Source organism: Balaenoptera acutorostrata, chromosome 7 (genome assembly GCF_949987535.1).
Source record: "Balaenoptera acutorostrata chromosome 7, mBalAcu1.1, whole genome shotgun sequence".
In the NCBI taxonomy this organism is placed as follows: Eukaryota; Metazoa; Chordata; class Mammalia; order Artiodactyla; family Balaenopteridae; genus Balaenoptera; species Balaenoptera acutorostrata.
The window spans coordinates 33764639-33790762 of NC_080070.1; the positions used below are offsets into that span (position 1 = coordinate 33764639).

Genomic DNA, 26124 nt, shown 5'->3' on the forward strand with positions numbered 1-26124 from the left:
CTGGTGAATTCTACCAAACATTTAAAGAAGAATTAATAACAATCCATCTCAAATTCTTCCAAAAAATATAGAAGAGGAGGGAACACTTCCAAACTCATTTTACAAGGCCAGCATTACTCTGATATCAAACCTAGACAGGAACACAACAAGAAAAGAAATTACAGGCCAATATTCTTGATAAACATAGAGGCAAAAATCCTCAACACTGCATATTTGATGCTCTGTGGAGATGCCCAGCCAGGGTGTACAACCCAAGGACGGTGAGGGGCTGGTCCTTACCAACAACTCGGCTGTGCACAAGGAAGACCTCAGCAGCAAGATTACAGAACAAAAAATTGTTGTGGATGAAATTTCTAACCTGCAGAAAACAGGAAAGTATATAGGCAGCAACAGAACAGCAACATATTTTCTTGCATATTGAACAGAAATGCTTTCTGAAAGCAAAAATATATTGGATGAGCTGAGGAAAGAATACCAAGAAATAGTAAACTCAGAGAAGACCAAATCAAGAAATAGTAAACTTAATTTTGCATAGAAATGTGTGGCATTTGTTGTGCAGTAAGCTTTTCTGTTGAGCATTTCAGCAACGATTTGAAAGTGGATTTACTGTGTAATCTTAAACGGTGGGGACCCAATAGTAGTAAACAGTTGTTAAAGTCTAATGTTAATTACCAGTGTTTATTTTCTGGTCATGTCCTTCACTTAAGAGGTGTGTTGACCACCCAGCCTGTGAAAGATGAAAGAGGCAATGTATTCCTGTGGAATGGAGAAGTCTTTAGTGGAATAAAGGTTGAAGCTGAAGAGAATGATACTCAAATAATGTTTAATTATCTTTCCTCTTGTAAGAATGAATCTGATATTTTGTCACTCTTCTCAAAAGTCAAAGGTCCTTGGTCTTTTATATATTATCAAGCATCTAGTCATTCTTTATGGTTTGGTAGGGATTTTTTTTTGGTCGTTCTAGCTTCCTTTGGCATTTTAGTAATTTGGGCAAGAATTCCTGTCTCTCTTCAGTTGGCAGCCAAACATCTGGAGTGGCCAATCAGTGGCAAGAAGTTCCAGTATCTGGAATTTTCAGAATTGATCTCAAGAATACTTCCATTTCCAAATCTGTTGTTTTAAATTTGTATCCTTGGAAATAACTCTAGGGAGGATGCTATCAAAGAATGTGTTAATAGCCTGACTCAAATTTCAGCAGACTTGTCAACATTTGTATCAGTGGTAGCAAATGAAGCCAAACTGTATCTTAAAGAACCTGTTGTCCCTTTAAATATGACGTTGCCACAAGCTGCATTTGAGATCCATTGCGGTAGAATTTCCAGCGTCCCACTGACAAGAGAGACCCTTCAGGTCTTTCTTATTGACGGACACATGAAGGAAGTAGTTCAGCAGTTCATCGATGTCCTGAGTGTTGCAGTCAACAGACGTGTCTTGTGTTTACCTTGGGATGAAAACCTGACATCAAACAAAGTTTTGAAAACTAGTAATAGAAAAGCAAATGTTGCAATCCTATTTTCTGGGGGGATTGAGTCCATGGTTATTGCAGCCCTTGCTGACCATCACATTCCCTTAGATGAACCAACTGATCTTTTTAATGTGGCTTTCATGACTAAAGAAAAGACCATACCAGCTAGTTTTAACAAAAAAGGGAGAGAACAGAAAATCATTGTGAAATACCCTCTGAAGTATCCTCTAAAAATGTCATTGCTGCTGCTACTCCTGGTGAACAATTCAACATACCAGATCGAATCACAGGAAGAACAGGACTAAAGGAACTACAAGCTGCCAACCATTTTCGGATGTGGAATTTTGTTGAAATTAATGTTTCTCTAGAAGAACTGCAAAGATTAAGAAGAACTCGAATATCCCACTTCATTCAGCCTTTGGATACAGTGTTGGATGATAGCATTGGCTGTGCAGTCTGGTTTGCTTCTGGAGGATTTGGTTGGTTAGTGACCCAGGATGAAGCAAAACCATATTAGAGCAGTGCAAAGGTAGTTCTTACTGGAATCGGTGCAGATAAGCAGCTTGCAGGTTATTCTCGTCATCGTGCCTACTTCAAGACACACGGGCCAGAGGAATGAATAAGGAAATTGAGATGGAACTGGGTTGAATTTCTTCTAGAAATCTTGGTCGTGATGACAGTTATTGGTGACCATGGAAAAGAAGGAAGATTTCCTTTCCCGCATGAAAATGTCTCCTTTCTAAATTTCCTACCAGTTTGGGAAAGGGCAAATTTGACTTTATCCCATAGAATTGGTGAAAAACTAATTTTGCATCTTGCAGCAGTGGAACTCAGTCTTACAACCTCTGCTCTTCTGCCAAAATGGGGCATGCAATTTGGATCCAGAATTGCAAAAATGGAAAAGAATAATGAAAAGACATCTGATAAATGTGGAAGGCTCCAAGTCATTTCTTTAGAAAACCTTTCTATTGAAAAAGAGATTAAAATGTAATATTTCATAGTGTAACAACATTTACTGAATGATGATTTTAAAAAAATAAAATACTCTGCTGCTTTAAAAACAAACAAAAACTCCTCAACAAATATTAGCTAACCAAATTCAACAATACATGATTAAGTATACTGTTATCATAAACTTATACCATGATCAAGTATGATTTATTCCAGGCATGTAATGATGGTTCAATGCCTTCAAATCAATCAATGTGTGATACACCACATTAACAAAATGAAGGATAAAATCATATGATCGTCTCAATAGATGCAGAAAAAGCACTTGACAAAATTTAACATCTATCCCTGATAAAAATGCTCAACAAACTGAGTATAAAGGGAATGTACCTGAACACAATAAAGGCCATATATTACAAGCCCACAGCAAACACTGTACTCAATGGTTTAAAAAAAGAAAGAAAGAAAGAAAGAAAGCTTTGCTTCTAAGATCAGGAACAAGACAAAGATGCCAACTCTTGCCACTTTTACTCAACAGTGAAAGCGCTAGCCAGAGTAATAGTCAAGAAAAAAAGAAAAAGGCATCCAAATTGAAAAGGAACATGACATTTGCATCTATTTGCAGGTGACATGATATTATATATAGAAAACCCTAAAAACTCCACCCAAAAAAAAAAAAAACTGTTAGAACTAATAAATGAGTTCAGTAAACTTGAAGGATATAAAATCAATATACAAAAGTTAGTTGCATTTCTATACACTAATAATGAACTATCAGAAAGAGAAATTAAGAAAACAGTCACATTTACAATTGCAAAAGAATAAAATACCTAGAAATAAATTTAACCAAGGAGGTGAAATACATACACACTGAAAACTGTAAGACATTGATGAAAGAATTTGAAGACACAAATAAATGGAAAGATATCCCATGCTCATTAATTGGAAGAATTAACATTGTTAAAATGTCTCTACTACCCAAAGCAATTGATAGATTCAATGTAACCCCTATCATAATTTCAATGGCATTTTTCACAAAAATAGAACATACAATCCTAAAATTTGTATGGAACCACAAAGGCACTGAACAGCCAAGGCAATCTTGAGAAAGAAAGAAAAAGCTGGAGGCGTCACACTTCCTGATTTCAAACTATACTACAAAGCTATACTAATCAAAACAGTATAGTACTGTCATAAAAACAGACACACAGACCAATGGAACAGAATAGATAGCCCAGAAATAAGCCCATGCACATATGGTCAATTACTTTGCCACAAAGGAGCCAAGAATATAAAATGGGGAAAGGATAGTCTCTTCAATAATGGTGTTGGGAATACTAGACAGCCACATGCAAAAGAATGAAACTGAACCACTATCTTACTCCATTCACAAAATCAATTCAAAATGGATTAAAGACATGAATGTATGACCTGAAACCATAAAACCCCTAGAAGAAAACACAGGTGGTGAGTTCCTGGACATCAGTCATGGCAATCAGTTTTTGGATTTGACACCAAAAGGAAAAGCAACAAAAGCAAAAATAAAAAAGTGGGACTACATCAAACTAAAAAGATTGTCTATATCAAAAGAAACAATTAACAAAGTGAAAAGACAACTTATGGAATACGAGAAAATATTTACAAGTCATTTATCTGATAAAGGGTTAATATCCATAATACATAACGAACTACTACAACTCAATAGAAAAAACAAATTAATTAATATATGGGAAAAGTATCTGAATAGACATCCTCACAAAGACACACAAAGGGCCAACAGGTACAGGGAAAGGTGTTCAACATCACTAATCAGTGAAATGCAAATCAAAACCACAATAAGATGTCCCCTCACACCTGTTAGAATAGCTATTATCAAAAAGACAAGAAATAACAAGTATTGGTGAGGATGTGGAGAAAAGGGAACCCTTGTGCACTGTTGGTAGGAATGTTAACTGGTGCAGCCACTATGGAAAACAATATGGAGGTTCCTCAAAACTTAAAAACAGAACTACCATATGATCCAGCAATTCCACTTCTGGACATTTATCTGAAGGAAATGAAATCACTAACTCAAAAAGATATCTGCACCCCTGTGTTTATTAAAGCACTATTCACAATAGCCAAGACATGGAGACACCCTAAATGTTCATTAACACATGAATGGGTAAAAAAAAATGTGGTGTGTGTGTGTGTGTGTGTGTGTGTATATACATATATATATATGTATATATATATATATATACACATGCAATGAAATACTATTCAGCCATAAAAAAGGAAATTCTATTTTTTGTAGCATCATGTACGGACCTTGAGGGCATCATGCTAAGTGAAATAAGTCAGACAGAGAAAGACAAATACTGTATGATCACTTCTGTTTAGAATCTTAAAAACAAAAAACTAAAAACACCAAACTCATAGATGCAGAGAACAGATTGGTGGTTGCCAGGAGTGGGGAGTGGGGAGTGGTTGAAATGGGTAACGGTGTTTTAAAAGGTACAAACTTTCACTTATAAATAAGTCCTAGGGATGTAATATACAGCATAGTATCTTTAGCTAACCATACTGTATTATATATTTGAAAGTTGCTAATACAGTAAATCTTAAAAGTCCTCATCACAAGAAAGAAAAAAATTGTAACTATATGTGGTGATGAATGTTAACTAAACTTATTGTGGTAAACTAAACTTATTGTGGTAATCACTTCACAATACATACATATATCAAATCATTATATTATACACCTAGAACCATTTGTATGTCAATTATATCTCAATTTTTAAAAAGTAGTAATTTGAGGGTAGTTTTTTATGCAGCAATAGATAACTGGAAAATTATTTATTGTATTATTTCTTTAGTGGTTAACAGAGAGAGCACAATATGTATTCTTGACTTAGAGTACATATTAAATATGGTTTCATAATAATGCATTTTTATTTAGTTCAAAATACAGTTGACCCTTGAACAACACAAATTTGAACTGCATGGGTCCAGTTATGTGCAAATTTTTTCCAGTAAATATATACTGCAATACTACACAATCCGCGGTTGGTTGAATCCATGGATTCCTGGATCCAGAGGGTCAACGTAAAGTTATACATGGATTTTTTGACTGTGCAGGGATTGGTACCCCTAACTCCCGTGTTGTTCAAGCATCAACTGTATTTTCCTTGAAACTTTTTACTTGACCCAGAGATTATTTAGACACATGCTGTTTAACTTCCAAGAGTTTGGAGATTTTCTTGATTTCTTTCTCTTACTGATTTTCCACTTAATTCCATTATGATCAGGGAACACATTTTGTATGATTTCAATTTTTTAAAAATTTTAAGGTTTGTTTTATTACCCAGAATATGGTCTGTCTTAGCAAATGTTTCATGTTCATTTGAAAAGAATGTATATTCTGCTGTTGTAGAGTGACATTCTATAAATGTGGACTAAATCCAGTTGGTTGATGGTGTTGTTGAGTTCTATATCTTGCTGGTTTTCTTTATCTTTTTCTTTTTTTAGGTCTTGCTGATTTTCTATTTGTTCTATGAACTACTGAGAGTGGAGTGCAGACATCTCTAATTGTATATTTGTCTGTTTGGTTTTTTTTTCAGTTCTGTCAATTTTTGCTTTATATATTTTGAAAATCTATTGTTTGGTGCATACACATTTAGGACCGTATTTCCTCTTGGTGAATTGACCCTCTTGTCATTATGTTATATCCCTCATCCCAAGTAAATGTTTTTGCTCAGATACCTACTTTGATATTGATATATCTACTCCAGTTTTATTTTAATTAGTGTTTGCATGATTTATCTTTTTCTATCCTTCTCCTTTTGAACCTACCTGTATTATATTTGAAATGAGATACTTGTGTTTTTATTCATTCAGACAATCTTTGTTTTTAAATTTTTGTTTTGGGAACACATATATCTTATATAATAGTTGATTTTTAAAAATTTATGTCTACTATTTGTTTCTTGTTTATTCTGTTTTTCATTCCTCTGGTTACCCTTTCTTGCCTTTTTTTGAATTATTTAAATTTTTAATATGTTTTTTTTCTACATTTCTCTGTATAGTTTTTTTAGTGGTTGCTATCAAGATAATGTTAGTTATACATCACTTTTTGCAGTATACAGAATCAACATTTTACAACTTTCAAAGTTAGCACCATAGAGTCAATTTACCCTCCCTAGTTGATATTGTAGTTTTTTAATATAAGGTATTACCTCTACATACAGTGAAACCACTATCACACACTGTTGCTATTTTTGCCCTCAACCATCAAACATATTTTAAAGAACTGGAGAGAAGCAGAAGTTTATAATATATACCCAGCTATCTACCATGTTTCTTGAATTTTTTTCATTCCACATTTTCCAAGTTTCCTTCTTGGATCATTTCCCTTTTGTCTTAAAAACTACCTTTAGCATTTCTTTTAAAATAGGTCTGCTGACAATGAATTCTCTTTGTTTTCATTTGAGAGTGTCTTTATTTCACTTTCATTCATGAAGGTATTTTCACTGGATATAGAATTCTGGGCTGAGGGTTCTTTTCCTTCAGAGCTTTAAAAAATACTGTTTCATTCCCTTCTTCTTTCACAATTCCTCATGAAAAATCTACAGTCATTCAAATCATCATTTTCCTTTGTTCCCCATAAGTAATGCATCATCTGTCTTTGTCATCATATAAGATTTTGTCTTTGTCTTTAGGTTTCAGCAGTTTTATTATTAAGTGTCTTGGCATGGATTTCTTTTTTTTTTTAACTTTTAATTTTATACAGTTGATTAACAATGTTGTGTTAGTTTCACGTGTACAGCAAAGTGATTCAGTTATACATATACATGTATCTATTCTTTTTCAAATTATTTTCCCATCTAGGTTGTTACATAATATTGAGCAGAGTTCCCTGTGCTATAAGTAGGCCCTTGTTGGTTATCCATTTTAAATACAGCAGTGTGTACATGTCAATCCCAAACTCCCTAACTGTCCCTTCCCCCCACCCTTCCCCCCTGGTAACCATAAGTTTGTTCTCTAAGTCTGTGAGTCTGTTTCTGTTTTGTAAATAAGTTCATTTGTATAATTTTTTTTAGATTCTGCATATAAGCGATATTATACAATATTTCACTTTCTCTGTCTGACTTACTTCACTCAGTATGACAATCTATAGGTCCATCCATGTCGCTGCAAATGGCATTATTTCATTCTTTTTAATGGCTGAGTAATATTCCATTGTATATATGTACCACAACTTCTTTATCCATTCCTCTGTTGATGGACATTTAGGTTGCTTCTATGTCTTGACTACTGTAAACAGTGCTGCAATGAACATTGGGGTGCATGTATCCTTTCAGACCATGTTTTGCCCTGGATATATGCCCAGGAGTGGGATTGCTATAACATATGGTACCTCTATTTTTAGGTTTTTAAGGAACCTCCATACTGTTCTCCGTAGTGGCTGTACCAATTTACATTCTCATCCACAGTGTAGGAGAGTTCCCTTCTCTCCACACCCACTCCAACATTTATTGTTTGTGGATTTTTTGATGATAGCTATTCTGACTGGTGTAGGGTGATATCTCAATGTAATTTTGATTTGCATTCCTCTAATAATTAGCGATGTTGAATATCTTTTCATGTGCCTCTTGCCCATCTGTATGTCTTCTTTGGAGAAATGTCTATTTAGGTCTTCTGACCATTTTTTGATTGGGTTCGTTGTTTTGATGATATTAAGCTGCATGAGCTATTTGTAAATTTTGGAGACTAATCCCTTGTCAGTCACATCATTTGCAAATATTTTCTCCCATTCTGTGTGTTGTCTTTCCATTTTGTTTATGGTTTCCTTTGCTGTGCAAAAGCTTTTGAGTTGAGTTAGGTCCCATTTGTTTATTTTTATTTTTATTTTTATTTTTAATTTCCATTACCCTAGGAGACAGATTGAAAAAGATATTGCTGCAGTTTATGTCAGAGAGTGTTCTGCCTGTTTTCCTCTAAGAGTTTCATAGTGTCAGGTCTCACATTTAGGTCTTTAAACCATTTTGAGGTTATTTTTGTGTATGGTGTTAAAGAATGTTCTAATTTCATTTTTTTTTTTACATGTAGCTAGCTGTCCAATTTTCCCAGCATCTGGCACGGATTTCTTTGGGTTTATCCTGTTTGGGGTTTTCAAATCACTGAGCTTTTCAAATCTGTATGCCTTTGACAAAATTTAGGAAATTTTTAGCCATTAGTTTTGCAAATATTTTTTGTTGCAATAGACTGTTTATCATCTCCTTCTAGGAGTCATGACACATTACACCTTTTGGAATTGTTTCAGAGATTCCTGAAGCTTTGTTCATTTCTTTTCACTCTTTTTTGTTTTTTCCTTCTTTTGTTAGGACTAGATAACTTCTACTGATATATCTTCAAGTTCACTCACACATTTTTCTGCCATCTCAATATTGCCCTTATTCAGTGAAATATTTCACCCTCTCACTGTGGAAGATAGTACATATATTTTTCCGTTCTAAAACTTCTGTGTGGTTCCTTTTTCCATTTTGTTTCTTTGCTGATATTTTCTATTGTCCATTTGTTTCCAAAGTATTCATCCTTACTTCTTGGAGCATTTTCATCATAGCTGCTTTAGAAGTCTTTGTCTGATAATTTCAACATCTCCGTCATCTCGGAATTAGTGTCTGTAGATTGTCTTTTCTATTTGAATTGGAACGTTACAGGTTTTTGTATGCCAAGTAATTTTGATTGCATCCTGGCCATTTTGAATAGAATGTTAAGAGACTCTAGGTCTTGCTTAAATCCTATGAAAAATGTTGATATTCTTGTTTTAGCACACAATCAACCCAGTTGGGTTCAGGCCAAAAATTCTGACTGCCTTTCTATGTCTAATGTCTAATGGTCTGTTAGACATTCTTATGCTATATCTTATTTTATGTTCTATATTTTATACCCTTTTAATTCTCTCTGTGCATTAATCTGGATACTTTTTATTCACCTCTTCTGGTTTACTAGTCCACTGTTCTGCTGATTCTAGATAGTTCCTCAATCCATCTATCTAATTCTCAATTTCAGTCTTAACTTCCCTCCTCCCCTCAGGTCTAGGATTTTTATGGAAGTCTTCTGTGTGGGTTCCAGCTCTCTGTTAAAATTACTTGTTATTTTTTGAACTTTTATTTTATTTTTTTAAATTAATTTATTTTAATTAATTAATTAATTAATTAATTTTTTAAAGCCCCCTGCGCGGGGGCTTTTCTCTGGTTGTGGTGAGCGGGGGCTACTCTTCATTGCAGTGCATGGGCTTCTCACTGTGGTGGCTTCTCTTGTTGTGGAGCACGGGCTCTAGGCATGCAGGCTTCAGTAGTTGTGGCACACGGGCTCAGTGGTTGTGGCTCGCGGGCTCTAGAATGCAGGCTCAGTAGTTGTGGCACATGGGCTTAGTTGCTCAGTGACAAGTGGGATCTTCCCGGACCAGGGCTCGAACCCATGTCCCCTGCAATGGCAGGCGGATTGTTAACCACTGTGCCACCAGGGAAGCCCTGAACTTTTAAATTTCAGTTATTTTGCAGTCCTCAGATAAATCAAAACTCTAAATTACTTGTGGGTCTATTTCTATTTCCTGTTGATTTGCTTACTGGGTTTTTGTTTGTTTGTTTGTTTTGTAGCTTTTAGATTTGATGCTAGATATAATAGATGAAAATTTGTAGAGACCCTGAATGAAATTATGTTCCTCCAAGGAGGGTCGAGTTTTCTTTTGGCTTGCAAATAGAGTACCTATGACTCACTTTGATCCTGTCAAGAGTTGGTTTTAGACTACTGGGGCTGCCCTGTTTCAGTTTTGCCCTAGCTCATGGAGTGTAGTCCTTATTCCCAAGGTAAGGGGAAGAAGAACAAAAGAAGAGCTCCTCTTTCAATTGTGAAGGATATTTTCACTGATTGTAGAATTCAGTGTGAACCATTTTTTCTTTTCAGCATTTTAAAGATGCTGCTTCACTGTCTTCTGGCTTCCATTATTGCTAGTGAAAAGTCAGTTGTAATGCATATTCTTGTTCCTCTACATTTAATGTATCTTTTCCCTCTGGCTGCTTTAGAGATTTTTCTCCCCCTTTTTGATTTTAAACTGTTGAATCATGATGTATATAGGTGTGATATGCTTTGTATTTATTTTGCTTGGCGTTTTTTGATCATCTTGGGTCTGTAAGTTCATGTGTTCTATCATATTGGACAAATTTGGTGCAATATATCTTCAAATATTTTTGTCACATTTTTCTGTCCTTTCTTTCTGGAACTTCACTTGCACATGTATTTAAACTGCTTGGTCTTGTCCTGCAGATACCTAATGTTACATTTCTTTAATTGTCAATATCTTTTCTTTCTGTTTTTCAGATTATATAACTTCTATCTTTAAGTTTATTGTCCCTTTCTCCTGCCAATTCCATTCCATTGTTATGCCCATTCAGGGAATTTTTCATTTCAGATATTGTACTTTTGGTTCTAGATTTTCATTTGTTTCTAATGGCTTTCATTTCTCCACTGAGATTCTCCATTTAGTTGTTCATTGTGACCTTTAAATACTTGAACATAGTTATAAGAGTTACGCTAAAATTTATTTCCTGGTAGTTCTTCCAAATGAGCCATCTCAAAGTCATTTTCTTTTGACTGCTTTCTCTTAAGTATGGATCACATTTTTTCTGGTTTTTCACTTGCCTATTAATTTTTTATTGTATGCTTGACATTGTAAATGATACAACATTATCTTCCTTCAATGGGTGTTGGTTTTACCCTTGTAAATTCCCCTTGGCCTGTATGATTTGTTTTTATTCTTTGTTACTGCATGTGATATGAGGAAACAAAATTTTGAATTTTAAATTTTGTTCTAAGACACGCTTTTTATACTAAGGTATGACCCTTAAAGGATGCCTTTCTGGCATCTCAAGTGAATGCCTGAAGTGTTTAATGAGGTCTCTCTACCCCACTGAGCTGGAACTCCAATGTCTCTCAACACTGCATGACATGCAGAAAGCAATTTCTGCTAGGCGTTACAGAGTCTTCTCATGGCTATATTCAGCCCAGCTCTTGACCAAGGACACATGGTGAATCACCATGTAGACTTTTGGGACCCTCTCTTTCACAGCTACCTATTTTCAGATATTCTACCCTGCCAATTTCAGCTGCTTCAGCAGCCCAGCCTTCTGATCCCTCTATCCTTAACTAAGACTACTGCTCTGTTTCCACTTTCTTGCACCCCCAAAAAAGTGCCCTTCAGCAGAAAAATCAGGACAGTTATGGGATAGTTGTGGAGCACACCTCAGGTGTTTTCCATCTGTCAAAGATTATAGCTGTGTGCTGCCTATTACCCAATGCCTGAAAAGATTTGCCTTATCATTTTGTCCAGTCTTATATTTTTTTTTCAGTAGAACAAGTCACGTACCTATTACTTTCTCATGGCTGGAAGCAAGTCTTTGGTGCACATTAATTTAAATGCACACTGAGATTTAAATCATTGATATTAGAACTTTTTATAAAATCAATTTTTGACAAAGATTAGCTAAGAATGTGCTTAATAAAAATTGTAGGAGTGACTAAAGGGGAAAGGGGGCAATGCCTTTAAGGGCATTGAAAACACACTTCAAATTTCAAACAATCCATATTGTTATGTATATGATACTCTTAGTTGGATAGACTTAGCAAGTAAAAAAGTTTTAATGATATATATTGTTTTTATTTGATATATTACCTATGTTATATATATGATACTACTAGATTTAGAAAGTTATATATATATTTTTTTTCTTTCCCACTGTTGACCTTTTGTTAATACACAATGTTCTTTCTTAAGGTCATTGATTCTAAGTTGGAAATACTAGACCTTTGAATCACTGGTTAGTGAGTAGCTAAATTAGGAGTCACTGCGTTAGGAAGAAGCCAGCTCAGACTGAAACACAAATGACTATTTGGTTGAAGAAGTAACTGTCCATTTGTAAAGGGTGGAGATGGTTTGGTAGTAAATTAGTTCTCTCTCTGCCCTGGGAGATTAGACAAACAATGGATCTAACTAAGAAAATAGACTGACTCATTTGGCTACAATGCTATACTAAAGTTACAAGCAAACTAACATTAATATCCAGAAAGAGAATTGGGTTCCGTATGCTGTAAATGAATTTTACAGTCAATTCAATGAGAATTCTCATTGAAGAAACCAAAAATCAGATATTAAATTCGTAGATCTAAAGGCACTCTGAACCCTGTCTTTCCTAATTCATCATCTGCTATAGCAAGGCTATAGTCATGTGCAATTTACTTAAATATTTATCAACTCTTCCTTAGGATGGTAGTTTTTATTGGAAGAGAAGTGAGGTTTGTAATAACTTTCTTTCCACTTAATTTTCTTGAGCATTTCCCAACTTCTTCTAGTAGTGAACACTCTATCTTCAAAGTGCACAGGTACAGATGAGGAGGGAGGAAAGTCAGACCTGTTGGGCAGGAGGCGAAGCTGTACAGGGCTAATAGTGGGTCATAAGTGAATAGGGGTGGAGAATGTGAGAGAAATGGAATCACAGATCTGGACGGGACAAGTCACGTGTTCCAGACTGCCTCTAGACAGGTCGGGAAGGAGTGTTTGGGTGGACCTTTTTCACATCTGGATTTAGTTTCTCTTGAACTTTTTCAGCAGTTGCCATTCACCAAGGCTGATTTCTTGTCTGCAAGTCATGAGGTACTTCTCCTGCCCCAGGATAAAGTACTTTGGAGTGGATTTAATTAGTTTTGGGGATGGTCCTGTTCTTATTCCAGGAGGTCTGTTTCAGGTTTAGGTCATTCCATTGGCCTCATCAACAACTGAAGGGCAGATCTCCTGGCCACTCAATAATCCCCTGGGCGGAGAGGAAAGGCCTCTAAGCTGATAGTCATACTCCATGTATTTCTAACTCCCCTCAGCTGGGAGAACATGATGTGCTGAGGTGGGTGGAGCTTGGAGTTGAGGAGCTTTTTAGGTAGTTTCAGGTCTCATTGTCCATGAGAGAAGCATATAGCTGCCTACCTTTCCCAACATACACATCCACATCCCTACTTTATTCACTGGTAGAAGTGGAGAGACTGTGGACGAAGGGGGATGGAAATGAATTTTAACTTACTCTTCTGCTTCACCCAGGGAGGAGGTTTATGAGCGTAAGCACAGAGGTTAATGAGATATTTCTTGCTCTTTGATGCCCATCACATCACTCGCCCCGTCTCCTCCTAACCTCCTATCCCCCCCCCCCCCCACACACACACAAACACGAGCCTGTGCACGCACTGTGAGCAGAAACACAACCCCCACCTCCCCTGCCCCTCCCTCCCTCCCGGCACAGACTGATCAGAACTTCCCCTGGGTCGCGGCCCAGCGATATGGAGCGGCCCTGGCGCGGAGCCCTGCTCTTCCCGAGTCGTGGGTGGCGCGGTACTTGTTTCCCTCCCCTCCCTTTCCGGACCCAAACGGGGATGTATCTGGGTCAGCCTGGGAGGGGCCGGACCTGCCAGGGACCAGCGGCGGCGGGGGGGGGGGGGGGGAGGGAAGGGGGTGGCGATGACAGCATTTTTCAGGTTTTGGGCGTTTCTGAGATTCGCCCCGTCCAGCTTCTCACCGCGCTCGCGCCTAGCGAGGGCAGATGCTCCGGCCAGTCTCGGCTCTAGGAGGGGGTGGGGTGAGAGCCGGTCTTTCCTATCTGGACGGCCACCCCTTCACGCCCTGCGAACAATGCAGCGCCCACCCCACCCCCAACACGCACACACATTCCCCATTCCCCAAGGCACGCTCCGCGGGCGGGCGGCGGGTTCCTCCGCCCCAGGAAAAGAGCAATGGAACAGTTCACGGCCGCCGCGAGTTCCTGGTCTTCCTTCCTTTCCGGTGATAAACGGCGGGGCTACAAGCCAGTTGCTGCTCAAGATGCTCCACCCGCGGGCTCAAGCCTGTCTCTCTTGGCCCTGCGGGGGCCCAGATCAGGACCGATAGTCCCTTGACCTCCGCAAGGCGCAAAAGCTGAGCGCCAGGACGGCAAGAGGTGCGACCGGTGCTGGGGCGCAGACCCTCGGCGGGCTCCTGCTGCCTCAGTTCCTCCCTGCATGATCTTTTGCGCTCTACAGCGCCGTGGAGGAGCTGGGTGTGCGTAAACACCGCATCTTCCCCAGACGTTTTGGCCGAGGACGCCTGGGTGAGGTCCGGAGGGTCAGGGACCTTCCCGTTTCCCCTCCCTTGGAGCTCTGTATATAAGCCCAGCACCGAGGAATCAAGGCCACAGGTCTTCACTTCCCTGAGGCCTGAACCCTCCCTCCCCAACCTTGCCCTGCTTAGCTCCAGATTTACGAGGGCTTGCTCTTCCTTTCGGTATTAGGAATAGAAGCGGAGGGATGAGTTGAAAATCATCCTTGGATTCTTGCCTCCTGTACACAGCTGTATCCCTATCCTCTCCCTCCTTTCCCCACATTGCCCGCTCGGGGACTTATGTTTGCCGGAGGGTAGCCTCGCCTATCCGGAGCGCTCGGTCCTGTGGCGGGGCACCCACTGATGCTCTTTGGCCCGGAGCTTCCCGAAAGGTGCCTGCCTCCGCGGGTGCTCGAGGCCACGCAGAGGTGCTTCTCCCTCCCCGCATCACCTCACCCACAGACCTCTCTTGCCATCATTTCATCCACCCTTATATAAAACCGCGCGACCCCCCCCCCAACCCCCGCCATCCTACCCGGCGCAGCGCCCCCTCCCTTGGCTGCGCCTGGGCGGGCGGGCGGGGAGCTGAAGGGACCGGAGCGCGCGGGAGGCGCGCAGAGCTCTCCGGCAGCCCGCGCTCGCCGCGCCTGGGGAATTGGCTGTGGGCGAGGCGGCCCCGGCTGGCCTTTATCGCTCGCCCCGCTGGTCGCTTGAAACTTTATCAGCGAGTCTCGCCACTCGCCGCAGACGCGAGCGGGGGGCGGGGGCGCGGCAAGGCGCCGGCGGCCGTGACGAGGCGCTCCCGGCGCTGAGCGCTTCTGCTCCGGGCACGCATGGCGCCCGCACACGGAGTCTGACCTGATGCGGACGCAAGGGGGTTAATATGAACGCCTGTCTCGGTGGAATCTGGCTCTGGCTCCCTCTGCTCTTGACCTGGCTCAGCCCTGAGGTCAGCTCTTCATGGTGGTAAGTGCACGCGCACGGGCGCCGGGGTATTTTGGGGATGGGAGTGGAGACCGCAGTGGCCACATAGACCCTTCCCGGCGGCGCTTCCCCGCGGCCGCGGCAGTCACGGCTTCCGACCCGAACCCCAGCTGCTGCCCTCTCCTATCGCCCCTTCGATTTTCCTCGGAAGCCCATTCCAGCTTCGACAACTTCAACACCCCCCCCCCGCCCCCCCCTCCATTCCCCCTCAACTGCGAGCTCTGATGGTCGGTGTATTTGGATACAGCTGAGCGACAGCAAAATCGGGATCTTTGAGACAAGCGCTAGCCGGGTCTCTCGCTCTACTAGCACAGACGTGTGCGCGCGCGCGCGCGCGTGTATGGGGGAGGGTGAACTTACCTCCAAAACTACTATCGTCCCCCCATGCTCCCCCTCCCCCCCAAAAACCCTCAAGATAAAAACCGACGGGCCAATTCAGGCGGGCAGGAGCGGTAGAACCCAAAGCGTGTGATTTTGCCTTCTTTCCCGTCCTTCCACATTCCTAGTGGTTCACCCCAGTGGGGCTGAAGAACATTTTGCTGCCTCCAGGTAGAGACTACCGCCTTAATGCGAAGTTCCAGAGGCCGGGGGCTCTAAGATGTCAGTTCGAAACCACAGTCACCCCAAAGAGTAACTTTGCTGCTGTCCTTTATACGTGGATCTTCGATTTATTCTGCATAGTGAAGGAACGTTGAAACGTTAACAGGTCTTAGCATCCTTAAAAGTTCCAAAAGAAGAGGCTCTCCCCACCCAGAAACTCATCTCCATCTCCTTCATCTTGAGAAGAGATAGAGTTGAGAGCTCTTTAACGTTCTCGCACCTAAAAACTTCCGAACTGATACTTAAAACACTGATTCAGAAAGACCTGTTATCTGTTATGATGTGCTGTTTTTTAAAAGAATCTGGCAAAAGTAAGGCGTCTCAGCCAAATGAGACACTGGAGCAGGGAACTTTAGGAAGACACGAGCTCTTCAAAGGAGCAAGGCAAAGAAAGCATTGATGGGAAAAGAGGTTCAATTCCTTCCTAAGCCACTTTGAACAGAAAGGCGTTTAGCCTTGACATTGCTGACATAGATCAAAGATTGATTTATCAGAGTGACCGTTTTTCAATAAAATGACTATTTCTGTTTCCATGGGTGTATAAACATTATTTATTGCCCAGGCTTTTTGTCACATTGTCTCTCAGCTGTCACTTAAATATATTTTTGGGGAGTCACAGCTGTAATGATTTTATGATCATATAAAATAATGAAAATACAAGAAAAAGACATTCTCCTTGTTTGATTGCTTCAAAAGACACCTATGGCAGCTTGGGTTATATAAAAGGTACCTTTCTAAACATTTCACAACTAATAGAGAACATCTGGGTAGAGATGATGATGTAATTTTTTGTTAAAGTTTCTTCTCAAAAGTACTTTATGGAGCTATAACACTGTTTGATTCTTCCAAACATTTAGTGTCCTTAATAACAATAGAAAGATTTTTTTCCAAAGGTTCCCTATAAAAGCCAAAAAGAGCTGGAAAATGGAAATATTTAACGGATTCTTTAGTAGGAAAAGAATGGCATGCCTGTGCAGAGAGTATAACATCAGATAACGGCAGGTGTTGATTAGACAGATACAGACAGTTTAAGACACTTAAACATTAGATCAAATAAATGGGAGTGAGGAGCTTCTAAAGGTCAGCTTCCTCCAAAGCCAAGTCCAGACACGCTGTGTGTTGAAATCAGAGTCTTCTTGGAAGACGTCTTCCAAAAACATGTTGCCCCTTCCCCCCTCATCCCATTCCCCAACTGCAGACCTTGCCTCTCCCACCCTGCCCAGAGCATCATCTGGTGGCCTCGGCTTCACGTCCAAGAAACAGTCAGCACTCCGTTTTGGGGTGGCTTCTACCGGATCACTCACCATGCCTGCTGTGCCGCTTCTCCAGTGAACTAAAGTTAAATAACCTTTGCCTTCTAATATCCCCCAAAGGATAGGAATTCGTATTTGAAACGCTGCTTTGAGCTCTTCCCTCTCCCGGGAAACACCGTGTGAGGCCTCGCTGTTCTGTGCTCTCCCCCGTGTTGGTCCTTCCCAGGTACATGAGAGCTACAGGTGGCTCCTCCAGGGTGATGTGTGACAATGTGCCAGGCCTGGTGAGCCGCCAGCGGCAGCTGTGCCACCGACACCCGGACGTGATGCGTGCCATCGGCCTGGGCGTGGCCGAGTGGACAGCAGAGTGCCAGCACCAGTTCCGCCAGCACCGCTGGAACTGCAACACCCTGGACAGGGATCACGGCCTCTTCGGCAGGGTCCTGCTTCGAAGTAAGTCTCCCGCCTTCACGCAGCTCATGGGCTCTACCCTCACATACACACACCCTTATTTGGTCTTCAAAGTCCCTGCTCATCTTGTCTTGCATGCTATTCAGTCAGGAGCTTGTTCTGTTGGGTGGCATTTGTCCCGTTTTACAGACAAGGACTCGAGAAATCAAGAAACTTGTCTAAAGTTTTGGAGGAGGATGTAGTGCCCCAGGCTGGTGTCTTTTTATTCTTGGCTCTGTCCATCCATGTCATGTCACAACGCTGCCTGTCCCTCCAGGTTCAGATTTTGTCTCTAGAAGAAAGGACGCAGCAGCCACAGAGCGCTTTTGACTTTTTAACTCTTCTTTCTGGGACTTGAAACTTCCAGAAGGAAAAGAGCAGAAGATTGGGATAGAATGCCCAAATCTTTTATTGGCCATAGATGGTCATTATTACAATAACAAGTCAGTGTTATTAAGAAGCAGAGACAAATCTCTGCTCACCACCTTTGACCTCCCATTCGGCTACTCAGCTTCGGGTCACTCTGTTTCTAAATTAAACATTTTTTTCAGTAAACTGTAAATTCTGTAAGGCAGGAACTCATCTGCTTTCCCTGCACCTTACTTGGTACCTTGTGTGTTGTAGGCATCACTCATTCATTGAATGGTTGAATGAATGGATGGATGAACTTGTAGTGAGTGCCTGTTCTCCAGGTACATTTTAAGCAGAAGGATATTTATGGAGGGTAGGGGTGGGAACCATGAATACACAGAGGTAGACCTTGGAGATATTGCAGGTTTGGTTCCAGATCACCACAATAAAGCAAGTCACACGAATTTTTTTGGTTTCCCAATGCATATAAAAGTTATGTTTATACTATGCTGTAGTCTATTAACTGTTGAAAAAACAATGTACATACCTTAATTTAAAAATACTTTATTGCTAAAAAATGGTAACCATCATTTGACAATGCAGGTTGCTACAAAGCTTCAGTTTGTAAAAAACAATATCTGTGAAGCACAATAAAGTGCAATAAAATGGGGTATGCCTGTGGTTTCTTCCTTTTCTTTTTTTTTAGAAAGCACATTGAACATTATCTAATTACATAATAAACTTCTTAAAAGTTCTGAATGTGGAAAGTAGCTTACTAACTTGTACACAATCAGAGAAAATTAACTGAAAATCAGATCTTATTTTCAAAACATCCCCATCCCTTAACCTGGTCCTAGCAGCATTCTCCAAGAAGTAGCACATCCCATTTGCTACTGGGAAATCTTACTGAAAACACAACAGTTTATGTGCGAACCCCAGAAACAGGAAACTTTCCACTTGTTTTTGCCCCCCTCCCCCTCCCAATCCTAAGAAAATCATTCGGGCTGTGCACTTGGTAATGCTTAACAGAGGGTGTTTCTATCAGGTAATCATCACAGCCCTAGGGTTTTATGAGTCCAAATGCATAGCTGAATGTCTTCCTCAAGGGCGTAGTACTCTCACTCTTAGTGTATCCCTAAAATTAATTTACTGCTATATTCTGCAATTTTATTCTCTGGTTTAAGAACTATATTCTTCCGCATTCCTTTTGGAGTTTTGATATGACAGCACAAAATTTTTGAAAGGATAATAATAAATTTCAGCTACATGGAATTTTAAGACTTCACCTAGATTAACTCACCAGTGAATCAATTAAAGTGCTGGACCTTATCAAAGAGAGTTTGCAAATATCTGGCACAATAAATCTTTGCATATATTAGGTACAGGCTCTTGGTGTTAAAGATGTATCAGGATTTTTCCTTTTCAAAGGTCTCACAACCATTTTCCAATGATTACAAATTAAGTGTACTTCTCATTTATAAAATGATCACCTATAGAGTCTGTCTATGAAAATCCATTAAGATGTCTCCATATTGAAAAAAAAAACCCTTTTGATAACAAATCAAAGGAGGCAAGTTTGACCACTGATTCTAGAGAGTGTATCTGCCAAAGCTGGAGATTCATTCAACTTAATCTTGGCAATGTTTGTTTCTTCAGAGCTGTAGAATGGCTGAGAGGGAAAAGGTTATAAATAGAGAAAGCAGAACAAGTTTGACTTAGTCTAAGGCTTCAGGTAAATTAGAGATTATAACTGTACTCCCTTCAGATTTCTTTCAGATGAAGCTGAATGCTTTGCCAAAGTACTCAAAACTTAAAACACTCATGCTACACAGTTTCTTTCCAATCTTCACAGAAGGCCAGATTTCTTCCTGGACATTTACGTAAACTCCTGTGACTGTCAGTGATGATTTTGTGTTGGTTATGGGGAGGCTGAATTTGGCCTAAGGTAGCTTATCCTGGAAATAATCATGAAATTCCAATGAAGCTATCCAAAGAGTTTTACAATTAATTGCTTGGAGGGAAATTCACATCTTAGAGTTGTAAAGAACTCCTCCTTCGGAAACCTTAATGTCCTCATAGATAAATAGGAAAGCCAAAGGGCAGTACCACATATAAGGAGAACATAAAAGTTACTAACATATCCTGTGGTCATAGAGAAATGGAGAACATCTGCCTCTTTTGCTTCAGAGAGCAAGAGTAAGGCAGAACGATTTTTAGGAACTTTCGTAATTTGCTCATTCAACCGACTATCACCAGACACGGGCAGAGAAATGTAAAGACAGAACTAGTAAACTCAAAAATAATCCTGCAAGAATTTGCATATACTTCCAGAATTCTAGAATAAGCCTTAAACAAAAAGGTGATTAGGTTTCATCCTTGTTAAGAAAAAAAAAAAAAAAGGCAAGCATTTTAAGAAAAAGAGTTGAACAACCCATAACCTTCCAGAAAGCCTAGCTTCTACTGTTTTGCCTTCCCAGCTGCCTGTCCCAGCCTATACACTTAGTAAACATTGCTTGACTTATCTCAAGCCAAAAATTAGAGAAACTTCAATAGTAACACATCAGGAAGTCTAAATATCACCATTTAGATTTGGATTTTGTTTCATATTGCAATGGCTTTAAAAAGAATCAGTTTTTTTAAGAAGAGGCCCGAGATCAAAATTTGTTTTGTTACAAAGCCAACTCTTGAAATGTGCTACTATTTTGCACATAGCATTTTAGTGATTCATCTAAGACACTTAACTGAAAACATCTTAAGGCCGTATCTACATGATATACCAAAACATCTGGAGGTAAAATGAAAAGATATTCCATGTGCTAATTTTTTATTTAAATAAACAAATATCTAGCTATTTAGTAATGCATTTGAATAATAAATGACAAATATTTAGAAAGGTGATGGTTTTGCTTTGGAAATTATTTCTGAAATGTAGCAGATTTTTTAAGTGATTTTTTTTTTTTCTTTCAGCCAACAAGTCAATGTAGTTGTTTGCAAGTTAGGCCAGGATGCATTCTGTGCCTAGACAATTTATTCCTCTACTAACCTTCAAAATACTGTCTGGTCACTGACATTCTATCATCTGCATCTTCCATAGCTTTCCCCTAAAAGACCACCTCATAAAGTTTCTCTCCTTTCTCCTTAAGAAATAAGACTAATGCAAAATATATTATGCATTCAGGAATTTTCCCCCATATGATATCTCTAAATGTGGGCACTGAACTCCAAATCCAAAACCAGGCTTTAGCAGATCAATGGGATGACTATGGACAAGGTATTTTCCTACATGGTAAAATGGGTAAAATAAAAATTTTATTTATCTGAAAGCCACTAGCAGAGATTAAGCCACATTTGCATCTATTAGTCACCATCTTTTACAAAACATGTCAATTCCTCTTAGAAAATCATCTGTGATCCTTATAACATAATCTGGAATTCTAAAACAGCTCCCACAACCGTCACATTTCTCTCTGGAGAGCACTACCTGCTACCTATGGCAAATATTCATATAACTGATTTTACCTAACTTCAAGGCATGAGTGATTCCTTTTTTCTGGATGGTTACAGGTTTCGGGGGAGATATTTTTTGAAGGCTGAGGCAAATGCCATTTAATATGGTGTAGATACGTTTTCCTGATTTTTAATAATGAGACTAGCAGAGCAAATATTGCAAGGGATGTATAATAAATTTTAGCACTGAATGACAAACGGAAACAAGCAGGGCTTCGATGCGAAAAGGTGGTTTGTTCTCCCAGCTGTGTGGTTCAAAAAGTCACACTCGTCTTGACATGGTGAATCACCAAATGGCTCTCCATTTGCTGCCTTGCATTGGTATTAGCTTGTTCGGCTTCTATTGTGATGGTGAATATATTTGCTGCAGCAGCCATTAGTAAAAAGGCATGCTAATAACAGTGAAATACAGCTCCACTTGAAAAATGAGGTGCACACAGACCCTAAAGAGCCTTATATCTCTCACTATGCCACAACACCGTGTTATGAGTTACTACAGATTATTAAAATAATTTAATGTAGTTATCGCACTGAAATATGTACCCTTCAGCCTGGAAGTGAATGTAGCCTGTGCTCTAATAAAGAACAATTCTAAGAAAGCACTCCAAAGAGTTCTTGCCCAGGTCTAATTATAGGCGGTAAATTTGCTTCCTTCCAGAAAAAAACAAAGAAAAGCTTTTCACTGTCTTTTACCCAATACCAGTGATTAGTGCAGGTGTCCCAGAAGAAAGTAAATTCACCTTAATAGTTAGACGTAGTATGTAACTCAAGGATATTGCATATTGCCTTCAATAATCTCTCCGTTACTTGTGAAAGCTGATGCCAAGCCAAAGCTCTCCAGGGTTAACCAGAGGTGCTGGTTACTGCTGTGAACTGTCTTCCCACCTCAGCCCCTAGATTACTTTGAATTCAGTATTTCAGTAGCAATCATTTACACACATACAAGTGTCCGCAATAATGCCTGGAGGTCTGGAAGGTTTTTTCAGGGAGAGCTGTAGTAGCACGAATACCAAAATCTGTTATGGAATGATAGAATTGCAGAATTCAGACTGTATGCTGCAGAGGAGGAAACTAAGGTCTAGAGATGCCCTGCTCCTCTCTTCTGGGACATGTGGGATTCTAGGTTAAAGCAAGAACATGTATGAGACTAATATGAAGCCAGGAACTGGGCAGGGCAGGCTTTTGCTGCATTTTCTTTTATACTTTCTTTACTTTAAGGATAGTTGTCCTACAGTTATCCAGATTGATAAAAGCTTGTATTAAGCGCGATGATTCATATTCAAGAGCGAGCCTTGGCTCTAGGAAAGAATTCTTCAAGGATACTTTGTCTAGTGGCAAAGTATGTCAGAGGCAGAACAAGTATTAAACAGCCATCGTGTGAAAGTTATTCAGAACGAGCAATGCCAGACTGCTTTTAAGAAAAGCATTTTTGTTACAGGTAGCCGGGAATCTGCCTTTGTTTACGCCATCTCTTCAGCTGGAGTTGTATTTGCCATCACCAGGGCCTGTAGCCAAGGAGAATTAAAATCCTGTTCCTGTGACCCAAAGAAGAAGGGAACCGCCAAGGACAGCAAGGGCACTTTCGACTGGGGTGGCTGCAGTGATAACATTGACTATGGGATCAAGTTTGCCCGAGCCTTTGTGGACGCCAAGGAAAGGAAAGGAAAGGATGCCAGAGCCCTGATGAATCTTCACAACAACAGAGCCGGCAGGAAGGTATGGACTGCAGCGGTGCTCGTTTTGTAGACTGCATGGCCTTATAAATCACTTAAGGCAAGCTTATCTTAAGCCTTCCTAGAGTGCTAAAATGCTATCATCACAACTTCCCACTGTCCCCCAGCCCAGAGCTGTTTGTTCTAAAGAGTACCACCAACTGGGTTGAAATATCCCCATCTGCACTCTACCTTCCCTCCCACAGCTAAGCTGAAGGAGTCCAACCACTGCTTTTGGCATTGGGTACAGTCAAGTGCCTATGGTCTCTCTGGATACTGTATCATCTAGTCAGAGGATAGCATCTGTGGTTGAGGGTAGGGCTGCATCCCACATACCAGTGGGACGCTGAATGCTTGTATCTAAGGGGTATCAAGTCCCAGAACATCTTCTCTCAAACTTATCATGAAAGCAACTCACCAGGCATGGCTTGTTGGCTTCTTCTAGATTCAGGGAAGCTCTTTTCAGAACCAGAAGCTGCTTTCACTCTTAAAAGCCCCACCTTGGGCTTTTAAGGGGTTTCTGGTACTGGATGAGTAAGTGGACTAGGGGAAGACATGCCCCAAAGAGGCACACTGGCCCCTTAACCTCTAGACCTGACTAACCTCTTGGGCTGTGGGTACCTGGTCAATATTCATTCCCTAACTCCCATTTGTTAGATGAGGAAATAGACCCTCCAGTGCTCCAGGTCACATGGAGAATCAGAAGAAAAGCCAGGACTAGAATTCAGGTTTCAACTCCCAGCCCCGAGGTGGTTTGGCCTAGGATTAAACCATTTCAATGCCAGTGTTCAGATCCACCGATGAGCCATGTCTTTGGGCATGGTGGCTTGACCAGAAGAACTAGAGAATCAGAATGCTGCACATTAGGCCTTTGTGTAAGAAGCATAAACTGGTTGGCTAATCAAACATTCAGTCAGAACCATTCTAAAATAATCTAACTGCCAATGAGAAGAGATAACTATAATTTGTCCTTTATCAACACAAAATAAATATGTGCTTGACATTAATATATAAAGAAAGATCAGCATAAAATTGAAAAGTCCCCAGGGGGGCTTTAATAGGAAAAAAGAATAGAAAAGAATGTAGATCTGTTTGGATGAAAACCCTTTTATTAGGCTCACAGAGGGAACAGATCTCATCTAAAGGAATTTGGAAGGAAAGGAGTCTTGCTTAGCACACGGAATAAGATGAGTGTGACCTGAGCAGTTTACAAATAGTACCTTTCTTGAACTTGGAAAATCAACATTCCTAATTTTCACAAATTTATGAACTTATAGTGACTACTGCCAAGAATATAGACTACGGTTGTGCAATCCTACAACTGTGGTAATTACTGTTTGTGCAATGGTTTAGATAAGGAAAAATTTACATTGACCTTTGTTTTGACATTGATACCATATGTATAGGTTATAAAGTGTGGTGTCTTTGATAGGAGAATGCTGCTTAATTATTCAAGCACAGTATATAGTTGGATCTCTCAGACTATTTGTACAGATAAGAGCATATGGTCATACACTGCATCCAAAATAACGTTGACTCATCAAAACAAATGTTAATTTTGCTGAATAGGTCATTAGATATTGAATGTTTCTACTCTTCAAGACAATAGATCTTAGCTATTATATTGTAGGCTCTGAATAAACATGACTTTTCATGTAAATTACATGATTCCTCACTGTGTAGAGGTGAACAGCTGTCAAGCCTCAGATATTCTCCTGCCTACTCTGCAAAACTTAGGAGGCTACTTTTGATTGGAATAAAAGTGCACACACTGACTTTTTTAAATGTGGCTTTAATTAATGGTGGGTGGGCAGACTGTTTCAAGGAGATGCATGATGTCAGTGAATATGAACTTTAATGAGAGTAAATGTATTGAGATAAACATGCGTCTCTAATTCTCTTCTTGCGGTCATTAGACCCCCAGTCTCTACTCCCCCTTCGTACCAGCAGAAGGTCTGTGGAATCAAAATGAGAACAGGCTGGGCTTGAGTTTGAAGGCAGGCCTCCTGAGCTAAGCCTCCGACTGGCCTAGCTCTAGAAAACCCCAGCCTCCAAGGCTGATAGCCACATCAGTTCATTTTTTTTTTCTTCTTTGTGCTTTTCAGTGTTTCCCAAATTGTCCACTATGAACATCTACTTTTTAAAATGGGGGGATGGGGTGGGGTGGGGAGCAAGGGGCAGGGCCAATACATTTTAAAAGAAAAGCCATCTATTCCAAGATTGTTCTGCTTAGCCAACGCTACAAATCAGAATTCAACACTGCCATTCACAACAGGCCTTAACTTTCCCCTAACATTTGAGCAGTTTAATTCCTTTATTATAGCAGCTGGTTAGAGCACCCTCATGTGTCTCTGTACTGTAATATCATTTTAGATCTTCTATGCTGTTATATCACTTTATTTTAATGACAGCTTCAACAGAATTTGTAATGATGCTTCTTTCCTTCATGTTTTCTTGAAACTCATCTTGAGCCTCGTTTTCTGCCTCCAAATAGGACTATTAATAAGTCTTGAAAAGATAAATCTACCTTGTTCAAAACAAACACTTTATCGAAAAAGACAGTCCATAACTTCTCTTAGCAGTTCTTTTTAGATCTAAAGAAGCCATGCTATGAAAACTTCTAAATTATATTTTAAGGTAGGTTAAGGTAAATTTCAGGTGAAAGTTACTTGGTCGATAGCCACCATTTGTTTC

At 40.0% G+C, this 26124-nt stretch overlaps 2 protein-coding genes and 1 pseudogene across 2 annotated transcripts in view; all 3 read left to right on the forward strand.

Annotated features, from left to right (window-relative positions):
• Positions 1-229: 229 nt before the first annotated feature.
• Positions 230-464, forward strand: LOC114235629 (ASNSD1 upstream open reading frame protein-like). The gene is made up of 2 exons (XM_028162060.2): positions 230-369; positions 413-464. The coding sequence occupies exons 1-2, from the start codon at positions 230-232 to the stop codon at positions 462-464; spliced, it is 192 nt and encodes a 63-aa protein (XP_028017861.2).
• Positions 465-537: 73 nt separating this feature from the next.
• LOC103004021 (asparagine synthetase domain-containing protein 1-like) lies at positions 538-2456 on the forward strand (annotated as a pseudogene).
• An 11755-nt stretch (positions 2457-14211) lies between these two features.
• WNT2 (Wnt family member 2) overlaps positions 14212-26124 on the forward strand; it is a 47298-nt gene continuing 35385 nt past the window's right edge. The window contains exons 1-3 of the mRNA XM_007195126.2: positions 14212-15539; positions 17637-17863; positions 23157-23434. Of these exons, the coding sequence (XP_007195188.1) occupies positions 15457-15539; positions 17637-17863; positions 23157-23434 (588 nt within the window). The 5' untranslated portion in view covers positions 14212-15456. The remainder of the gene's footprint in view (positions 15540-17636; positions 17864-23156; positions 23435-26124) is intronic.